The sequence below is a fragment of the Impatiens glandulifera genome, chromosome 7 (assembly GCF_907164915.1).
Source record: "Impatiens glandulifera chromosome 7, dImpGla2.1, whole genome shotgun sequence".
Lineage (NCBI taxonomy): Eukaryota > Viridiplantae > Streptophyta > Magnoliopsida > Ericales > Balsaminaceae > Impatiens > Impatiens glandulifera.
The window spans coordinates 27,378,884-27,400,145 of record NC_061868.1 but is presented as its reverse complement, the minus strand read 5'-3'; the positions used below and the strand labels follow the sequence as shown (position 1 = coordinate 27,400,145).

Here is a 21,262-nt window from a genome sequence, read left to right as displayed (position 1 = left end):
TTTTCATATCATCTCTTTTTCTCACACACACAAACAAACACACATTAAACAAAAACTCACGATCCAAAGAAGAATCCATGGCTAACGAAATTGAAGCTCTCGCCGATGCTCTAACAGGTTCCCTCTTTCATCTTCCATTACTAAATATAAGGTGATGAAATTAAAATGGGTTTCTTTTTGTAGGATTTGGAGTGGATGAGAAAACACTGATTTCATCTCTTGGAAAATGGAAGGAAGAAGATACTAGAGCTTTCAGAAATGGAACCCATTTCTTCTCTCAAGATGAACGTCTCTTTGAAACCTGGAACGATTTTCATGTCGCCCAACTCAGACGGGAATTCTTGCGTTTCAATGTACGATTTACTCGATTTCTTCTTTCTATGTTCTATCCTTATCTATTTAGTGTTAATATAAACAAACTCTAAATATGACATAGACTGCAATGGTGCTTCGAGTTATGCATCCATGGGAAAGAGATGCTCGATTACTAAAAGATGCAATTATGGATGGACCCAAATCATATAATGTGATTGCAGAGGTGGCTTGTACTCGTTCATCTGAAGAACTTCTTGGTGCAAGAAAAGCTTTTCATTCTTTATTCCATAGATCTCTCGAGGAAGATGTTGCAGACACTGTTAATGGTGTTGAACGAAAGGTGAAGTCTTTATTTTATTTTTAGTGACAGATATATTCCGTTGCTAATTCATTATATGTATGTTGGGTTTTTAGCTTTTAGTGGCGCTTGTGAGTTCTTACCGTTATGAAGGTCCTAAAGTGAAGGAAGCGACGGCAAAAGTAGAGGCGGATATACTACATTCTGCTTTTACTAAGGGGGTTGGTGCTGGGAAGAGTCCGTTTGAGGATGATGAAGTTGTTAGGATCCTTTCTACTAGAAGCAAAGTTCATTTGAAAACTGTCTTTGGTTTTTATAAGAAGATTTCATCCCATAATATTGACGAGGTTTGTATATGTTTTAACTTGATTCTTTCACTATTTAAACCGATTCAAATCCGAAATACTAAAGATTAATCATTTTGGTTTGAATTGCTATAGGATTAGATTGGGTTCAATTAAGATTTTGATTAAAATTATTCAAATATTATCTTCTTCTAACATAAAATTAAGAACCATAATTTCAAGTTCCATGGTTCACATGGATAGTACTAAATTTCTAAATAAAAAGAATATTAAAGATTTTAGGATAAAATTAACAATTAAGTGTCTTAAATATATATTGTATAAAATAAATTAAAATATCTAAATTTTGAATAGTACTTGATACCTAGGTTAGTTTGATTAAAATCCAAAAGTTTTTAAAGGAATAGTTAAAGACTATTTTATCTTTGCAATAATGTATTTCTTTTCTTTCTTATTTTTATTTTTGTTGAATTTGTGACAATTCATGTTATTACTTGTGTTGTATTATGTTACGAAATCGTCTCATAAAGGAAAAAAAAAAAATCTCACTTATTTAAAAAAAAAATGTAACTTGATCAATTTACATGGATTAAGGTTGTATTTTAAAACACTTTTTGGAGTTCAAGTTAGACTTGAAAAATGTTGATAATTTTCTTTAATTTTTTTTTTAAATATCTCATTTAGAATTTAGAATTTAGAATGCTCTAGAACATAATTTTAGTTAGACATATATTCAAAATTTTGTTAAGGTATCTTATTAATTTGATCAATTGTCATCTCTAACAAAGATGAATTAAATGGTGTAAGAATGAGTTATTTGGATTCTTATTATTTAATTTGTAAGAGATTTGATATTTTGATTGTTTTTTTTAAAATTACTTTATAGTTTTATTTGTCTCAAATAACCCACCTTATATGACAAGTTTACATGATTTGAATTGTATTTTAAATAGTTTTATTTCCTATTTGTAGGACCTTGGTGAGTCGTGCTTAAAGGATGCAGTACAATGCTTGGATCATCCTCCCACATATTTTGTGAAGGTTTTGGAAGCTGCCATGGAAAAGGGAGCAGATGAGAACACAAAAGAAGCCATACCAAGAGTGGTGACCACAAGGGCACATATTGACATGAAAGAGATCAAGGATGAGTACTTAAACAAGCATGGTATCTCACTTCATGACAAGATTGGTACCATAGCAAAAGGGAATTTTAGGGATTTCATCCTTGCCTTAATTGTTTTAGCTGATTGATTCACCCACTTCTTTTGTTAAGAAGTTGATGATGTTTTTGAGCTTTATTTCTATATATTTGAGAGTATTTGAGTTGGTCATAGTGGATGGTTAACTGTGATCACGATGAATGTTTAGTTATTTCTCTTGTTTTATGTAATTTCGAGATGGATAAATAAAATGATTTCAATTGTTCTCATATTTATATATTTAGAAATAAATAAATGATGTTTTCATAAAAATTGACTCCTCATGAAGATGGTTGAGTGAAATGAAACAATTCAAGATAAAAATAAATAATCTAGGACAATGTTTGTTGAGTATTGTTGCTACCATGTGTCACAATCTATCTTTAGCCAATTATACGAGGATCGAGTCCATTTTGAAGTATAGGGTTGTTTATTCCAATTCGGTAATTGCTCTCATTTTCAAAACTCCACTCATTTTTCCATCTCCAAATGTTCTATCAAATGTTAAAGATTTCGGCCATTTTAATTCCTCAATAGACTCCATTTGAAACTGATTATGTCGCTCGTTCCACTATACGTAACTTCATTTGGTAGAATTCGCAAGTGGCACCATCCACTACTTTTCGATTAAACAAGTTTTCTCGATTACCAATCCCATTGCAACAAGCACGCCAAATGAAAATTTTCACTTTTGAAAGACAAATACAATTCCAAAACCACGCTCAACCTGACAAAATAGATGTTTTGGAATTTTGAACGACAATATTAAAATGGGCAAGAACGCTTGCTTGAATATGCTTTTAATAAGAACTTATTTTCTCGCTTTATTTAAATTTTTTGTTTTCTATCCAAGAATATTTTTTATCTATTCTATTCAAGATTTTTTTCTTCTAGTCTAATCTAGTGGAACACCATGATATTTATCTGAAAATTCAATAATTGAAGGAATTCGATTTTGGATATCAATTGGAGATTTTTTTGAAAATGAAGCTGCATATTTATTAAAATTTATTTGTTGTCTTAGACATGGCAAAATTGATTAATGCAATCTAAGATTGAATATATATATATTTTTTTATTTAGGAAACTAGCCATCTAAGATTTTAAATATTCATCATCATTAACTTATAAAAACATTGCATTATCTGTAAAAAAAAAAAAACAGAATTGGTATTGGTTGGGCAATATTTACTCAATTTGTTTTCTTTAAAACCTACCTCCGCATGTTTAGAGTTGATGATACTGAGAGTTCTTCCAAAACTAAAATGAATAGATATTGATAGAGAATTGTTTTATCTCAATCCTCTCGAAGGATTAAAGCTTTCGGTCAAATTTTTGTTAATTTTAACTTTCTACAACGCTTGAGCTTGAGATGCATCTCAACCCAAGATATCTATTTTGGAGAAAAAGCTAATTTGAGTAAAATTTGTTCTAAAAAATCTCATTTGATTCGTATCATAAGCTTGATTTATGTTTTTAGAGTGATTCTAAGAGATTAAGGGTTACGAGTTCAATTCCCACTTAAAACACTTTAATTACCTATATAGTGCAATCAATCGGACAACGTTCAAGAAAATTATCGATAGAAGGACATCAAAGATTATATGAGAATCCCTAAAGAGTAAATTTAGAGGGAAAGGTAACGAGAAGAGGAAACAATCCCTATTGAAAACTTTTTAAAGAAAGTTCAAAATCCTTGAGATTAAGGAAGGAGAAACCATAAAAGATTACTTGGCACAAATTACAACGGTGGCAAATCAAATGTGGAGTAATGTAGAGACGTTATAAGATACCACATTGATCGAAAAGATACTCAAAACTTTGACTTACAAGTTCATTTATGTGGTTATGTTAATTGAAGAGGCTAGAGATATTTGGGAGATGATGATTGATGAACACCAGAGATCTCACAGTGCACGAGCAAAATCCAGAAAAATTGACAATGTAAAAGAACAAGCTCTAAGAGTTTCGACATATACTAGAAGAGGAAAAGACAACTATTCAAACCGATGAAGATGAAGATGAAGATGAAGATGAAGATGAAGATGAAGATGAAGATGAAGATGAAGATGAAGATGAAGATGAAGATGAAGATGAAGATGAAGATGTCGAGGGAGAGTCTATGATAAAACTGTTGAATATACTTGAATAGTTGGGCCTTCTTAATGGGCCAGCCCAAATTCTCTATTTGTTAGGGTTTCAGGAGACCGAGTGTTATATAAACTCGTGTTATAACCCTAGTTTGTTATATCATCTATGTAAACAATCTTCTCAATAATAATCTCTCTTCTGGGTGGACGTAGCCAAGTTCTATCTTGGTGAACCACGTTAAATCTCTGTCCTTTTTATTATTTACGTTATTCTCACGCGTTCCGTTCTAACAAACTGGTGTCAGAGCTTCAGGCTATTCGATTGTTTGTTCTTCAACTGAGATGACAACAGTGAACATTAAAATTGACAAGTTTATGAGGAGAAACCGTTTTAGCATATGGCAGAATAAGATGCGGGTTTTGCTGAAACAACATGGCCTATAGGGGGCACTGAAAGTGTCATCAGGAGTAGATATAACCGCTGAGATGGCCATTCTGGAGGAGAAGGCGCATTCAACAATAATGTTGTGTCTTGCAGACAATGTTATCATCGAGGTCTTAGAGGAGGAGAAGGCCACTGAGTTCTGGTTGAAGTTGGAGAGTCTCTATATGACAAAGTCACTCACCAACAAGTTATTTCTGAAGCAACGTTTATTCACTCTACGAATGCAGGAAGGTATGCAAATCAGAGAACACCTAGATCAATTAAATTCTATTATGTTAGAATTAAGAAATATTGATGTTAAGGTTGATGATGAAGATGTTGCATTAATCTTGTTAGTATTTTTGCCTCCATCATATGAAAATTTTGTCTAGTCTTTCATTGTTGGGAAAGATACAGTAAGTCTGGAAGATGTCAGGTCTGCCATTCATTCAAGAGATCTACGTTATATGGCGTCTGGTACAATTACAGATAGTCAAGATTCAGGGTTGTTTACCAGCGAAAGTAATGGGTGAGGTAAAGAGAAGAAACGCGACAAGTCGTTATTTCCAAGGGTCTTAAGCCGACTGATATCTGCAATTACTGCAAAGAGAAAGGACATTGGAAGAATGAATTCCATTTGAAGAAAAATCCACAGAAATTTAATTCTAGTTCTGTAGCTATTGCAGAAGATAATATATTATCTGACGATGACATTTTTCTAGTGGTAGATGGTCATACCCATCAAACTGATGCATGGGTTCTTGATTCTAGAGCCTCGTATCATATATGCCCTCGAAGAGAGTGGTTTGAATCCTACAAATAGGTAGATGGTGGCAGTGTTTCTATGGCTAATAGTTCTGTTTGTAAGGCAGTTGTGATTGGCTCAATCAAGATCAGGACACACGATGGTAGATTCTGTACACTAAATGAGGTTAGACATGTTCCACTTATCACTAAGAACTTGATATCTCTAAGTATGTTAGATAGTAAAATATTTTGGTTCAACAGTGAAAGTAGAGTTCTGAATGTGTGCAAGGATTCTGATGTTATTCTGAAAGGTGTAAAAAATGGCACTTTATATTTTTTGCAAGGTTCTACTGTCTTAGGTTCTGTTTCTATTGCATTCTCAGAGATTCACAAGGATGATATGACTAGGCTTTGGCATATGAGGCTTGATCATACGAGTGAAAGGGGATGTAGATTCTAGCAAAGGAGGATCTTCTTGGAGGTCACAAGATCACGAGTCTTGACTTCTGCGAGCATTGTGTTTTTGGGAAACTACATCACAACAAGTTTTCAAAGGCTATTCACACGACAAAAGACACACTTGATTATATTCATTCAGATTGTTGGGGTCCAGCTAACGTTAAATCTATTGGAGGTCAGAGATACTTCTTGACAATTATTGATGATTTCTCAAGGATGACTTGATTGTTTGTCATGAGAAATAAAGGAGAAGCCTTTAGATACTTCAAAGAATGGAAAACGTTGATGGAAAATCAAACTGAAAAGAAAATCAAAAGATTGCGAAATGACAATGGTTTGGAGTTTTGTTCATTTGATTTCAATCAGTTCTGCAAGGATACAGGGAATGCTCGACATCACACGGTAAGGCATACGCCACAGAAGAATGGTATAGCTGAAAGAATGAATCAGAAATTACTGGAAAGAGCAAGGTGCATTCTCTCTAATGCAAAGCTTGAGAAAAGTTTTTGGGCAGCGGCGGTGACTACATCATGTTATTTGATAAAACGTGGGCCTCACACCGAGATTAACTACAAAACACCTTACGAGGTATAGTTTGAAAAATCTGCTGATTACTCGGGTCTAAAAGTCTTTGGTTGTACAGTTTATTATCATGTCAGTGACGGTAAACTAGAGCCAAGAGCGAAGAAAGGAGTATATGTGGGCTATGGAGATGGTGTAAAAGGATACAAAATATGGTCTCCATCTGAAAAAAGAGTTATTCTAAGTAGAAACGTCATCTTTAATGAGAACTCTATACTTAACTCTATTCAGAAATCTGTAGCAGAAAGCAGTAGTGCTAACAAACAGGTGGAGTTAGAAACTACTTTACAAAAGGAAAAAGAACCCCACGTTAAGGGTTAGTTGCCAGAGTCTGAACAATTAGATTCTCAACCGTCTGAAGTTATTCATGAGAGTGTAGCTGAAGGTCGGTTAAGGAGGATTGGAGTTAGACCACCTCAGAGATACAGTTATGAAGATATGGTTGATTATGCACTACAAGTTGCTGAGGAGGAAGTGAATACGTTTGTACCATCCACTTACAAAGAAGCTATATCCGGGTTTGAAACTGCGCAGTGGTTCACATTAATGGGAGAATAGATGAAATCACTTCACAAAAATCATACTTGGAAGTTAGTCTCTTTGCCTACAGGGAGAAAGGTTATTACCTGCAAATGAGTTTTCAAGAAAAAGGAAGGTATAACAGTTGTTGAAGGAGTTAAGTTTATGTCTCGAGTTGTTGCAAGGGGGTTCAATCAGAAGGAGGGAGTAGACTATAACGAAATTTTCTCACCAGTAGTCAAACATACTTCTATCAGGGTGTTACTAGTAATAGTGACACATCAGGATTTGGAGCTCGAACAACTTGATGTGAAAACAACCTTTCTACATGGAGAGTTAGAGGAAGAAATATACATGACTCAGCCAGAAGGTTTCCAAGTTCCAGGAAAGAAAAATATGTTTGCAAGTTGAAGAAGTCTTTATACGGACTTAAATAGTCTCCAAGGCAGTGGTATAAGAGGTTTGAAAACTGTATGATGTCTCTTAACTACAAGAGGAGTTCATATGACTGTTGTGTGTACTATAACAAGTTGAAGGATGACTCATTCATCTACCTAGTCCTGTATGTAGATGACATGTTGGTAGCAGCAAAGAGTAAAACAAATATTTAGAAGCTAAAAGATCTTCTAAATGCTGAGTTTGAGATGAAAGATGTAGGAGTAACTCGGAAAATTCTAGAAATGAAGATTCTTAGAGATAGAGGTCAGAAGAAACTTTTCTTATCACAAAAAGGTTACATTGAGAAGGTGCTGTCAAGGTTTGGGATATCATCAACTAAACCTATAGATACACCTTGTGTTGCTAATATTCATCTTTCTACATTGTTTGCTTCTCAGACAGATGAAGAGAAAAAATATATGACTCGAGTTCCTTATTCTAGTGCAGTAGGGAGTTTGATGTATGTTATGGTTTGTACAAGACCAGATCGGGCACATGCAATGAGTACTGTGAGCAGATTTATGGTACAACCAGGAAAGGAGCATTGAAAAGCTGTGAAGAGGATATTCAGGTATCTACGCGGAACTTTTGATGTTGGTCTCATATATGGAGGTGATACACAATGTCTGATTCTTGGGTATTTAGATTCTGATTATGCTGGAGATGTTGATAGTAGGAGATCTATGACTGATTATGTATTTACTTTTGAAGGCTCAGTTGTTAATTGGAAAGCGACTCTACAACCTACTATGACTCTGTCTACAACAGAAGCAAATTACATGGCATTAACAAAAGCTACTAAAGAGGGAATATGGCTGAAAGGACTAATTAGTGATCTGGGCCTACATTAGGATCAAGCAACTGTCTTCTGTGACAGTCTGAGTGCTATATGCTTAACCAAAGATTAAGTTCATCATGAACGGACTAAGCATATTGACATGCGATATCAATTCCTAAGGACTGAGAAGAGGATAAATGTGAAAAAGGTTGGAATTGTTGACAATCCTGTTGATATGTTCACCAAGCCAGTTCCTCATAGCAAGTTCTAACATTGTTTGGACTTGCTTAACGTCGGAAACTAGTTTCCCTAGGGGCAACTTTAGAAGAGAGAGATAGAGAAGATTGAACATCTAGGCATTGACTAATGCATCTGAGCCATTTGGGCATTGACTAATGCATCTGGGTTATTTGGGCATTGACTAATGCATTTGGGCCATCTGGTATTGACGAATGCATCTGGTCCATCTAGTATTGACTAATACATCCGGGCCATCTGGCATTGATGAATGTATTTGGGAGATCTGGGCATTGACTAATGCACCTGTGACATCTGAGAGAATTCAAGTCAAGGTGGAGATTTGTTGAATAGACTTGAATAGTTGGACCTTCTTAATGGGCCGACCCAAATTCTATATTTGTTAGAGTTTCTGTATTATGGTTTCAGAGGACCAAGTGTTATATAAACTCGTGTTATAACCCTAGTTTGTTATATCATCTCTATAAACAATCTTCTTAATAATAATCTCTCTTTTCTGGGTGGACGTAGACAAGTTCTATCTTGGTCAACCACGTTAAATCTCTGTCCTTTTTATTGTTTACGTCATTCTCACGCGTTCCGTTTGAACAAAAACCATAATATAGTGTTATCACTGTCACAAGTTAAGGCATTATCAAGCTAAGTGTCCAAATTGGGAAGAAAGAACAAATTTTGTTGAGTAAAATAAGCAATGCGTTTGATGGCGTATGAAGCTTCACAGAATGTGAAGATGTAACGTGATACTTGGATTCTAAGTGTTCCAATCATATGATAGTTAACTTATCTTACTTCTATGAAATACATTTAAGTATAATTATAATATCAAATTGGGAAACAATACTAGAATGAATATGAGTGACAAATGTAATATGCGACTTAGAATTGGAGGTTGCAAACAAACTATTTATGGTGTGTATTGTGTGCCTGAATTTAGAAGTAATTTGCTAAGTATTGACCAACTACAAGAGAAAGGGTTGAGCATTTTGATTGAAAGGGGAGAATACAAACTCGATCACCCTCAAAGAGGTCTTATCGTGCCTACTTAAATGAGGCCAGATAGGATGTTCACACTAATTGCCACTATGATGACTGAATTAGAAAAGAAGGTGGACACCGTGTCATTCTTTCAAACAAAGACAGAAGAAGAATCTCACTTATGGCATTGTAGATTTACACAATTAAGATACAAGAGTCTTCAAATTAAGAATCTCACAGGATGGTTGAAGACTTACTTGAGATGAGCTCACCTGAAATAGTATGCTCCCATTATGTGTCAAGAAAACAATCAAAGCAAAAACAAGCAAAGAAGAGCAAATGAAGATTCACTAGAAGACTTCAGTTTGTTCACTCATATGTGTGTGGCTCTATCTCTCCAGCTTCAGTTAGTGGCAATAGATACGATTTTAGCAGAAAAACTTAAGGATATTTGTTATTAGAAAAGGCTGAAGTTTTTGAAAAAATCAAGGTATTTAAACTATTAGTTGAGAAAGAGTGTGGTGAGTCCTTAGTTTGTCTAAAGACATATAGAGAAGGAGAATTCACCTCAAGTGTCTTCAAAGAATTCTGTAAAATGAAAGGCATTAAGAGACATCTGACTGCAACCAATATACCACAACATAATGTAGTAGTCGAAAGAAAGAATCACACAATCATGAATTCTGTGACGTGTATGTTGTCCAACAAAAATTTCCAAAAATAATACTAGATAAAAGAAGCTCTTTGGAGCCTTTATGTGATGAATAAAAGTCTTACTAAGTCTCTAAATGGAAAGACATCTGAAGGAGCATGAAACAACCGCATTCCTTCGATAAGTCACTTTAAAATATTTATATGTCTTAATTATGTGCATGTTGGAGATTAGAAAAGAATAAGGCTAGATGAAAAGAGTTAATGTTGCATATTATTTGGTGTAAGTAGTGAATCAAATGCATATTGATTATACATTGATTATACGATACAGTCTCCAATAAAATTGTAATAAGTCGGGAGTTGTTTTTGAAGAGAAAGAAATTTGGGACTGAAACACCGATTCCTCTCAAACAAGCTCAAATTTGAATGAATAGAAGTAATGGAGCAACATAGTGATAGATGATGAATCATTGAAAGAAACTGATAATATAATTGAAGAAGTTGAAAATTTGAAAATTTCTTCCACAAATCTAACATACGTTGTCCCTAGCGTAGCTAAGGACGGTAGCGGGTACCCTATCCACATGATAGTGAAATATCCATCTCCAAAACTCAAATTTTATATTACTATCTATCTCGACCCTGATAGGTATCTCTTTTTCTTTTCCTATCCCTAATTCGTGGGTATCCGATCCCTAACATATATACCTCATTACCCAATTAAAAACTTATAAAAGTGTAAACGTTAAAGAAGAAAAAAAATATAATTTTAAATTAGTAATATCAAAATGCTAAAAAAATCAAATAAAAACATTACTTACTTAGACACTTATATTGAGATCCTTAAAAAAAACAATTTTATTGTTACTAGTGTGAATAAAAATTAGAATAGTTGTTAAAAAAAAGTTAAAAAATTGAATATGAAGAGTGATAAGAGAGAAATAATATTTTGTTATTAAAAAAAAGTTGAACATAGTAGAGAAATATTTTTTGGGAATATATAAAAAATAAAGTTGAAGTAAAGTGTGAATAAGAGCAATATATATATATATATATATAATAATAATAATAATAATAATAATAATAATAATGTTTAATTTTTAAAGTATCTGGATTACCGGGTCAAAAGTTGTAGTTAATTTAAATATGTATGTGAGAGTAAATGAATACTTGGGTCGGGTAGTGTGTTGACCCGCCCACCCTTAAACTTGAAAAATTATATAAAAAATGTGATATACACAAGTTTTAAACTTTCAACTTCACAATATAAGTTTAACATTTTAACCAACTAGGCTAATACCATTTTATAATTTAAAATCAACTTTAAAATTGTTATGACATTTTTAATAATATAACTTCAACATTTTAAATAATTAAACTAATAATATTTTAAATTTATTTATATAATTTATTATATATATATATATATATATATATTTATAGAAATATATTAGGATAGAAAAAATTAAGATAAATAAATTAGGAAAAAGAAATTACATAATGGTGTGGATGATTATGGAGAGTTGTTGTTCACCTCCATTATTTTAAATTAAAGGTTATTATATTTTTAATAATATAACTTCAACATTTAAATAATTAAACTAATAATATTTTAAATTCATTTATATAATTTATTTATATATATATAACATATTATATATATATATATATATTAATAGAGAAATATATATTAGGAGATAAAAAAAAATTGAGATAAATAAATTAGGAAAGAGAAATTACATAATGATGTGGATGATTGTGGAAAGAGCGTGTTGTATAGACCATATAAAGTTTTATCTAATTTGAAGACATGATTAAACAGAAAATGGTTATGAAAAAGTAGGAGGTTGTTCAATATACACATCCTCCTTAATTATACCGTTTAGAAAAACACTTTTAACATCCATTTGATATACTTTAAAGTTATTGATGGCTGCATAAGCTATGAAGATTTAAATAGCTTCAAGTCTAGCTACATGGACAAATGACTCCTCAAGTTAATTGCTTCCTCCTGTCTATATCATTAAGCTACCAGTCTGACTTTGTTTCTAACAACTAAGCCATCTTCACTTAGCTTGTTTCTAAAAACCCATATAGTTCCAATAACATATTGATCACCTAGTCTTGATATTAGATGCCAAACTTTGTTTCTCTTAAATTGATTTAATTCTTCTTGCATAGCATTGATCCAATCTAGATCAAGCAATGCTTCATCAACTTTCTTAGGCTCAATTTGAGAAATAAAGGAAGAGTTTACAAATTCATCCATTAGTTGATTTCTTGTTCTAAGAGGTGCATTAGGATTACCTATTATTAATTCAGGTGGGTGGTTTATGTTCCATTTGAAGTTCGATCCCAGAGGGTCAACTATATTAGAAACATCCGGACTATCAGCAGCCTACTGACTTTTAGTCTAGCTGTTTGGTTGAGCGGCTGCAATAGCTATAATAAAAATGGAGAAAATGGATCCTTTTAATTGACGACTATCAAAAAAATCAGAAAATGTTACAAAATTTATATTAACTGCATTTAATATAAGTTCAAGACACATAAGGGCTCTAACCATGTTTCGACTTGTGATCAATCCATATATTAGAAACATCCGGACTATCAGCAGCCTACTGACTTTTAGTCTAGCTGTTTGGTTGAACTTCAACCGGGTCAGCTGGCTGATTAGACGGGCTGTTTATGTTGACCTGAATTTCATCATTACTATCAGATTGAAGATTAGATGCTTCCAACCTGTAAGAAACTTCGATGATTTCATTATAATTATTTTCAATAGATTAATCAAAAACAACATGGGTAGATTCTTCAACAGTTAGAGTTTGTTTATTGAAAACTCTATATGTTTTGCTAACTGAAGAATAACCTAAAATTATGCCAACATTTGCTTTGGCATCAAAAGTAGTCAACTGACTTTTGCCATTGTTATGAATAAAACATTTATAGCCGAAAATCCTAAAGTATGAGATTTTAGGATTTTTTCCATAGCAAATTTCATAAGGTATTTTATTAAAACGCTTATTAATCAATGATCTGTTTTGAGTATAATATTCTGTGTTTATGACTTCTGCCCATAGTTTTTGAGATACACCAGAATCAGCTAGCATTGACCTAGCTGCTTCCTTTAGTGTTTTGTTTCTCCTTTCAGCAACAACGTTCTACTGTGGAGTTCTGGCACTAGACAACTCGTGTCTAATAACAGATCCTCAAGGAACGAAGACAAATTTCTGTTTGTAAATTCAGTTCTTCTATCACTTCTGATCTTTATAATGTTTATAGATTTTTAATTTTGTAATATTCTAAAAGTTTTGATTAAATTTTCAGCAGTTTGATCCTTAGATGCTAAAAATATAACCCAAGTAAGTCTAGAATAATCATCAGTTATGACAAGGGTATATCTCGTTCCCCATAAACTAGTTACTGGAATTGGACCAAACAGATCCATGTGCAATAATTCTAGACACCTGTCGGATGGGATATTCTCTTTGTTTTTAAAAGTTGATCTGACAAGCAAGACAAACCTTATCTTTAGAAAATTTCAGTTTAGGTATTCTAGTTACAAGATCTTTTGAACAATTGTTGTTAATTGTTCTAAAATAAAGATGATTTAGTTTTTTATGCCATAGCCAATTTTGATCATTTTTAGCTATCATGCATATGGGATCAGACATCTTATTCTTTCAGTTCATCTTATATGAGTTTCCTACTCTACTTCCTTTCAGTAGGGTGTTTCCTTGCTGATCTTTAACAAGACAAGCATATTTTTTAAAGTCTATTGTGTACCTACCCGTTATCACACATTTGACTAATATTAATCAAGTTATATCATATATTTTCTACTAACAATACGTTATTAATAGTAAGGTTACCGTGGACAATCTTACCCTTACCCACAGTTTTACCTTTGCTTTTATTACTAAATGTGATCTTTGGTCCTGTGCACTTTGTTATGTCAGTCAGCATCCGGTTGTTGCTTGTCATGTATCTGGAGCATCCGTTTTCTAAATACTAGATAGAGTCTTCCAAGTAGTTATCTCGATTTACCTACAAATATACACATTTACAACTTTGGTACCCATATTCACTTGGGTCCATGGTTGATTAGTCCCTTGGTGATCCATATTTGAGTTATTTTTATGGATCTCCCGCTTTGAGTTGTTAACAGTGCGTATGATTTAGACTGGACAGACGTCTTCCTGCCAGATGATGATCCCTTAACTTTAGAAGATGATTTTTGATGAAAACTTCTTGACTCTCTGTCAATTTTTTGTTTGCCAGACCAGCTGGATGCCCTTTTCTTGGACTTAAGCCAACTTGAAGTTGGCTTAATATATTTACTCTCATCTTTTAAAGTTAAGTCATCACAACTGTGATTAGTTCCAATATCAGTTAAATTTCTCTTGACAAAGTTTATGGGTTTCAGCTCGCCTTTTACTAGGTTCAACTTTTTGTTGGACTCATTTTGGTTGCCATTAACAAATCCTAGACCGGATTTGTGTCCGACAGGCCTTTGCTGCGTAATCAGTAGTTTGGCAACATCTCTAGACTTCGTCCAAGAACTGACCACATACTATAATCGTTGATTTTCATCATAAAGAGTTTGGATTGTTTATTTGAGCTTCTCATTCTCAGATGAGAGCTCATTTATTTCATTTTTCAAAACTTTAGGTTCATTGTTTTGAGATGAAACACATGTACTATCAGATTTATTTTTAAAATTTATTTCATTAAAAGAGTGACAATTTCTTGTACTCAATGGTCATGTCATTCAGATCATCTCTCGTGAATTCGTTAAAAGAGAAGTCAAATACCTTAGTGTAGTCAGCCATGAAGCATTTGACACTTTCGTCCTCACTTTCGCTTGATGAGCTGTCATCTGAATCACTGTCAGCCCACTTTCTATTTCTTTCTCCAGTTAACAAATCTTCCTGGTCCTTCTCGTTCCTTCTATCAAAAGGCTTCTTGTCATCCCTCTTGGGCTTTCTACAGTCGGCCTTGAAATGACCTGGTTTATCACAGTTAAAACATTTTAAGTTAGCCATGGAATATTTTTTGAGTTGTTTCTATTAGAAATAGAGTTAGAATGATTCTTCTTCACGAATTTGCCAAACTTTTTGACAAATAGTGACATAGCGTCGTCGTAGATCTTCTCAGCAGACTTCGCAACTGTCGAGGTAGATGGATCTTCAGCAGTCACCAGCGCTTTTATTGTGATGGATGAGGATGAATCCTATTCATTCTTTGAGTTTATTTCAAACTCAAAGACTTTCAGATCGGCGAACAGGTCATGTATCTCAAGATTGTTAAGATCCTTGGATTCCCTCATCGTCATCATCTTGCTGTCCCATTCTCTGGGCAAGGTTCTCATAACTTAGATTATAACCTCTTTGTTGTTGTATGTCTTTCCCAGAGTTGAGAACTCAATGACTATGCTGCTGAATCTTTAATCAAATTCATTCATTGTCTCTCTAGGGCGCATATTGATGCTATCAAACATCTGTGTGGCAACCATTAGTTTATTTTCTTTAGTTTGATTGTTGTCTTCACAGAGTTGGGTTAGTTTCTCCCAAATTTCTTTTACAGTAGAGCATGACTTGATCTTGATGAACATGTTCTTGTCCAACGTCTTGTAGAGAATATCTTTGGCCACATTGTCGAGATTGGCCTTCCTCTTATCTTCAGCAGTCCACACATATCTTAGCTTCTCCTTCATCTCAAGAGCACCATCAGTTGATGTTGTGTCTGTGCTGACCTTCATAATCTTCATTGAACTATCAATGATGACATACCACATATCATCATCTTGAGAGGCCAAATGAGCTTGCATCCTGATATTCTAGTCATCATAATCCTCCTTTGAGAACATAGGGATTTTGTTTAATATTGACATGATTCAGATATCTGCTTTGCTTGAGAAAAGAAAACTTTCTCTGATACCACTTGTTAGGATCGACTTCAACAATAGAAGAGGGGGGTTGAATATTGTTGAACTTATTTTCTCTTTAAATGCGATTTTAATCCCGTTAAAAATTAAAATTTGTTTCTATTCTTCGGCAAATCGTAACAAGCTCTTGAATGGTTTCAAGTGCGGAAAATGCTTGCTAGATTTGAAGCGAAAGATGTAAGACTATAAGATTCAGTAATTAAATAACACAAAGTTTTATGGATGTTCGGAGATAAAACTTCTACGTCACCCATTCTTTTATTTCCAAAAGGATTCCACTAGAAGACTTTGATTTGTATAGCATGTACATAAACCCAGTCAGAATATAGATCTTAACAACTGCCTATTCTGAACTCCTAGATATCACTATGTTGAACATATAACATTATGTTCAACTTACAATGCTGAATATACTCTCAGATATTACAGTAAATTATCTCTCAACTTGGCTTAAATGAAATACATAATGCACTTATAAAAGATGAGCTAGAGAGAGTAAATTGATCGAGAGTTGTGAAGCTTGTTTTTCTGTGTATTCAACTTCTTGTTATTCACCGTTATACTCTAGAGCCTTTATATATAAACGCGTATCAACGTTCGAATCTAGTTCTTGAATACGTGTTTTGACCGAGAGGCCAAATATTTAGGGATCGTGAATTGACCAAAAGTCCAGATATTCAGGGATCGTGAATTGACCAAGAGGATTTACTGTCGAACTCTGATGTCCTTTTATATTGAAACGTAGCAACGATCGAATCTCATTCGTAGATACGTGTCAACTTTCTAATGGTCGTATGCCAGGTGGCAGTCAACTGTTAGCGCAACACAATTGTTGACGTAACACAGCTGTTGGCTTCTTCAGACTGCTACTGAAGCAAGGCTTCTTCCAGCACTTCTTCAGGCTGCTAGTGAAATAAGGCTGCTTCTAGCGGTTCTTCAGGCTGCTGCTGAATCAAGGCTTATACTAGTGCTTCTGCAGACTGTTGTTGAAGCAAGGCTACTACTAGCGCTTTCTTCAGGTTGCTGTTGAAACAAGGCTATTGTTAGCGCTTCTTCATGCTGCTGCTAGCGTTTTTCAGGCTGATGGTGAGCAAGGCTACTGCTAGCGCTTTCTTCAGGCTGCTGCTGATGCAAGCATGCTGAAGAACACTCTACTGTTGGCAACCCTGCTGCCAATGCCTCTTCAGCTCTGCTGATGTTAGCTCTACTACTCGCACCTCTTCAGCTTTACCTACGTATTAAATATTTGCAGAACTTAGTTTTATTCAATTATCAATGCATCATCAAAACTACGTTGTATTGATTTTTATTATCCTAAATTCATTTTAATCAATTAAAGCATTTTTCTTAATTCATAATAAAAGATTTCTTCTTTAATCTTAACTTAATTAATTTTCTCCTTTTTCTTTCTTTAATTTAATCTAACATATATCAATTATATATTCATACATAAATTTATAAAAAGAAATCAACAATCTTCAATGGTGTAATGGTTAAGTATTCATTCTCCATAATAAAGATCGATGGTTCGATTCTCACCCGATGCAAATTTGTAATAATTATAAAGAGGGGTTAAAGAATATATTGGATAGTTTACGTAAGTGAAAATTATATTGTTTGTTGGAAATGAATTGATAAATCTCAGTAAAGAGGAGATGTTTGTGTAATATATAATATGTTGGCTAACGAAAGTGAATTGATAAGTGGGTAAAAATAATATTTTTGTTTGTTGGAAATACATTGATAAAGCTCGGTAAAGAGAGATGGTTGGATAATATATAAAATATTGGCTAACGAAAGTGAGTTGGTAAGTGAGTGAAAATAAGATTGTTGGTTGACTGAAGTGAGTTGATAAAGCTCGATAAAGAAGAGATGGTTGACTAATAAGGAATATGTTGTTTGATTGACGAAAATAAGGCGGTAAGTAGGTGAAGATAATATTGTTATTTTATTTTTAACTGTACAAATGTACGAAAACCTCGCTAGTTATATTTATGATGATATTTGTAATAATGAGGTATTTGAAATGTCACATTAAACTTTAATGAAAAAAACATTTTATTTTTATATTAATAATAGTCGGGTATTGAGTATTAAGTTTGAGTTTCGGTAAAGAGGAGATGGTTGAGTAATATATAGTATGTTGGCTAACGAAAGTGAGTTGGTAAATGAGTGAAAATAATATTGTTCATTGTTGGAAATGAATTGATAAAACTCGGTAAAGAGGAGAGATGATTGTGTAATATGTTGACTAACGAAAGTGAGTTGGTAAGTGGGTAAAAATAATATTGTTGGTTGACCGAAGTGATTTGATAAAGCTCTATAAAGAAGAGATATTTGGGTAATATATAATATATGGCTAACGAAAGTGAGTTGATATGTGGGTGAAAATAAGATTGTTGGTTGACCGAAGTGAGTTGATAAAACTCGGTAAAGAAGAGATAGTTGACTAATAAGGAATATATTGTTTGATTGACGAAAATGAGTCAGTAAGTAGGTGAGAATAAAATTGTTATTTTATTTTTAACCGTACAAATTTACGGAAACCTCGCTATTTGTATTTATGATGCTATTTGTAATAATGAGGTTTTTGAAATGTCACATTAAACTTTAATAAAAAAACATTTTATTTTTTATATTAATATAGTCGGGTATTGAGTATTAGGTTTGAGTTTCGCACACTTCTCATCCCCGATCCCGTACTTTCTCCCCTCTCTATTCATGATTTTGTCTTTGAACCTGATTTAAAACACTCAAACTTGACTATCGAATTGCCACAAGTATCGATCATACGGGTACCCATTGACATCTATAAGTGTAACTGATGTTCTAGTAACTTCAATGACGTCCAATAGCTACTACCTAGATTCAAGAAAGTCAAGTTCAATATGAGACAAGCCTACTACTAAGAATGCCAGGAAGAATAAGGATAGTACAATCTAGAAAAAATATTATAAAATTAAAGACACTTCTGTTGATGAAGAAGATGAAGAAAATCTAGTATTCTTTACTACACATGATGTAGTTTGTTCCGAAGAATCCTTGTACAATAATCATTGTAAAGAGATAATGAATCAAGAGATAATGAATCAAGATATAAAAGCTATTGAGAAGAATAAGACTTGAAAACTAGTTGAACTTCCAAAAGAGGCAAATAAGATTGGTGTCAAATGGATGTTTAAGACGAAACTCAATGAATTGGGAGAAATCAATAAGTACAAGACAAGACTAATAGTAATATATTTAGGAATATAAAACTGATTACAAAGAATTCTTTGTACCAGTGGCTAGATGAGACACCATTAAAATGTTGATAGAAGTTGTGATTAAAAGAGTTTGGAATATATATCAACTTGATGTCAAGAGTGCTTTTCTGATGGTGAGCTTTAGAAAGATGTGTATGTGGAGCAGCCTTAAGGCTTTGAGAAAAAAGGCGAGCAACATAAGGTCTATAAGTTGCAAAAGGCTCTACATGACCTAAATCAAGCTCCAAGGGTCTAGTTTAGTCGCATCGAGTCATACTCTATTCAAAAAGGAGTTAAAAAGTGTCCTTTTGAGACTACTCTTTTTTTTTGTTAAATCTGATTTGAAAAGTGACATTTTAATAGTCAGACGATCTGTTGCTTACTAACAATAATGAGCTGTAGAATATTACTTTTAAGAGTCTATGATGAAGGCATTTGAAATTATTGATAAGGGTAGATTGAGATATGTTTTGGAAGTTGAAATACTACAAAATAATAGAGATATTTTTATCTGTCAAAAGAAAAATGCTGCTGAAATTTTGGAATGGGCTTATGAAACTCTGTAAAGAATCATATTATGCTAAGAACCAAGATCATTCAAGATAATAGAGGCATAAGTGTCAATTCTATACCTACAAGAAAATTATATCTAACCGTTACAAGGCCAGATTTGATGATTGTCATTAGCCTTGTCAATAGATACATGGAGGCTCCTACTGAGATTCATCTTTTAACTCTTTAAAAAGAGTGCTGAGATATATTAAAGAAACTATGAGCTACGATATACTGTATAAGAATGACCGTGAAAATGAGGAATTCTTGGGATACACTGATATAGACTATGTTGGGATGTGGAAGACATGAAAAACACATTAAGTTATGTCTTTCTATTATGTAGTGCACTTATTTTTTGGTTTTAAAGAAGCAACTTTGTAACTTTATCTATCATCGATGCTAAAAGTGTGACAGAAGCTGGTTGTACGTGTCAAGTTATATGAATCAAGAAGATAATGAAAGCTATTAACTATACACTCAAGGAATGCGCATGCGATTACTTTTTATTGTGACAATGTGTCAACTATTAAATTTTCGAAGGATGCAATATTTCATGGTATAAATAAACACATCCACGTTACACATCATTTTATAAGAGACTTGACAAAAGAGGGAGAAATTGAGCTAGTTCAATGTCCAACAAAGAATCAAGTGGAAGATATTATGACAAAAACTTTGAAGTTGGAAACTTTTGAGAAGTTAAGAGATATAATGGATGTTCTTGATGCTGACAAGATAAAATGAAAGACACTTTCAATTTATGAGAAGGAATGTTAGAATAAAATATGAATAAGACTTTTAGACTTAGTCCAAAGAAGTTTTTATTATTATTAATTGTAATTTTTTTAGAAGTTTTATTAGGTTATTATTTAGTCAATATTAGTTAGAGCTAGTCAATATTAAATCTATTTAATAACTCATTCTACATTAATAAAACTTATGGGTTTTTCATTGTGAATTTCTTTACTTCAATTTTTCCGGATTTGAAACTTTTCCACAACTATATTACAGACTCCTCAATGATGTCCCAAAATTTATGAAAAAACATAGAAAACTATCGAGGCAAGGGCCTTTGAAGAGTTCATACCAAAATCTATTTTTTTCTCAACATTTATTATTAAATCTAAAAGGACAATCATATTTTCACTGATGAATCCTAACCGTGTTAGAATTTTATAATCTAGATCATTATTATTTAAGTATATAATCTTAATATTTTATGTCGATAAATTGAGATAAAATGTAGTCGTAGAAACATAACTAGATCTGTAATGAAGAACGATTCATTAAATCGTTTCGTCTCTTGGATTTCCAAATTTTAGATATAGACCTAGATCAGAATTTCTGATATGGGTGAGGTTTAGGCATTCTAACCTTCTATCGATAACCCCTGAGTGATCTTGAGAGTGAACAAAACTTCTAAATTTAGTCTCATTTAGTCTGATGAGTTGGGGATCTAGGCCTAATATAC

General features: G+C 33.1%; 1 protein-coding gene across 1 annotated transcript; it reads left to right on the top strand.

Annotated features, from left to right (window-relative positions):
* LOC124945508 (annexin D4) lies at nt 1-2,349 on the top strand. Its single transcript, XM_047485954.1, has 5 exons — nt 1-117; nt 184-353; nt 437-655; nt 730-960; nt 1,891-2,349. The coding sequence occupies exons 1-5, from the start codon at nt 78-80 to the stop codon at nt 2,167-2,169; spliced, it is 939 nt and encodes a 312-aa protein (XP_047341910.1). The 5' UTR covers nt 1-77; the 3' UTR covers nt 2,170-2,349.
* Nucleotides 2,350-21,262: the final 18,913 nt, after the last annotated feature.

Bases quoted from the DNA above. Each gene is read 5' to 3' on its own strand.
- LOC124945508 (XM_047485954.1), top strand. From the start codon at position 78: ATGGCTAACGAAATTGAAGCTCTCGCCGATGCTCTAACAG. The intron at 354-436 runs GTACGATTTACT...AATATGACATAG, and splicing joins GGGAATTCTTGCGTTTCAAT to ACTGCAATGGTGCTTCGAGT. The intron at 656-729 runs GTGAAGTCTTTA...TTGGGTTTTTAG, and splicing joins TTAATGGTGTTGAACGAAAG to CTTTTAGTGGCGCTTGTGAG.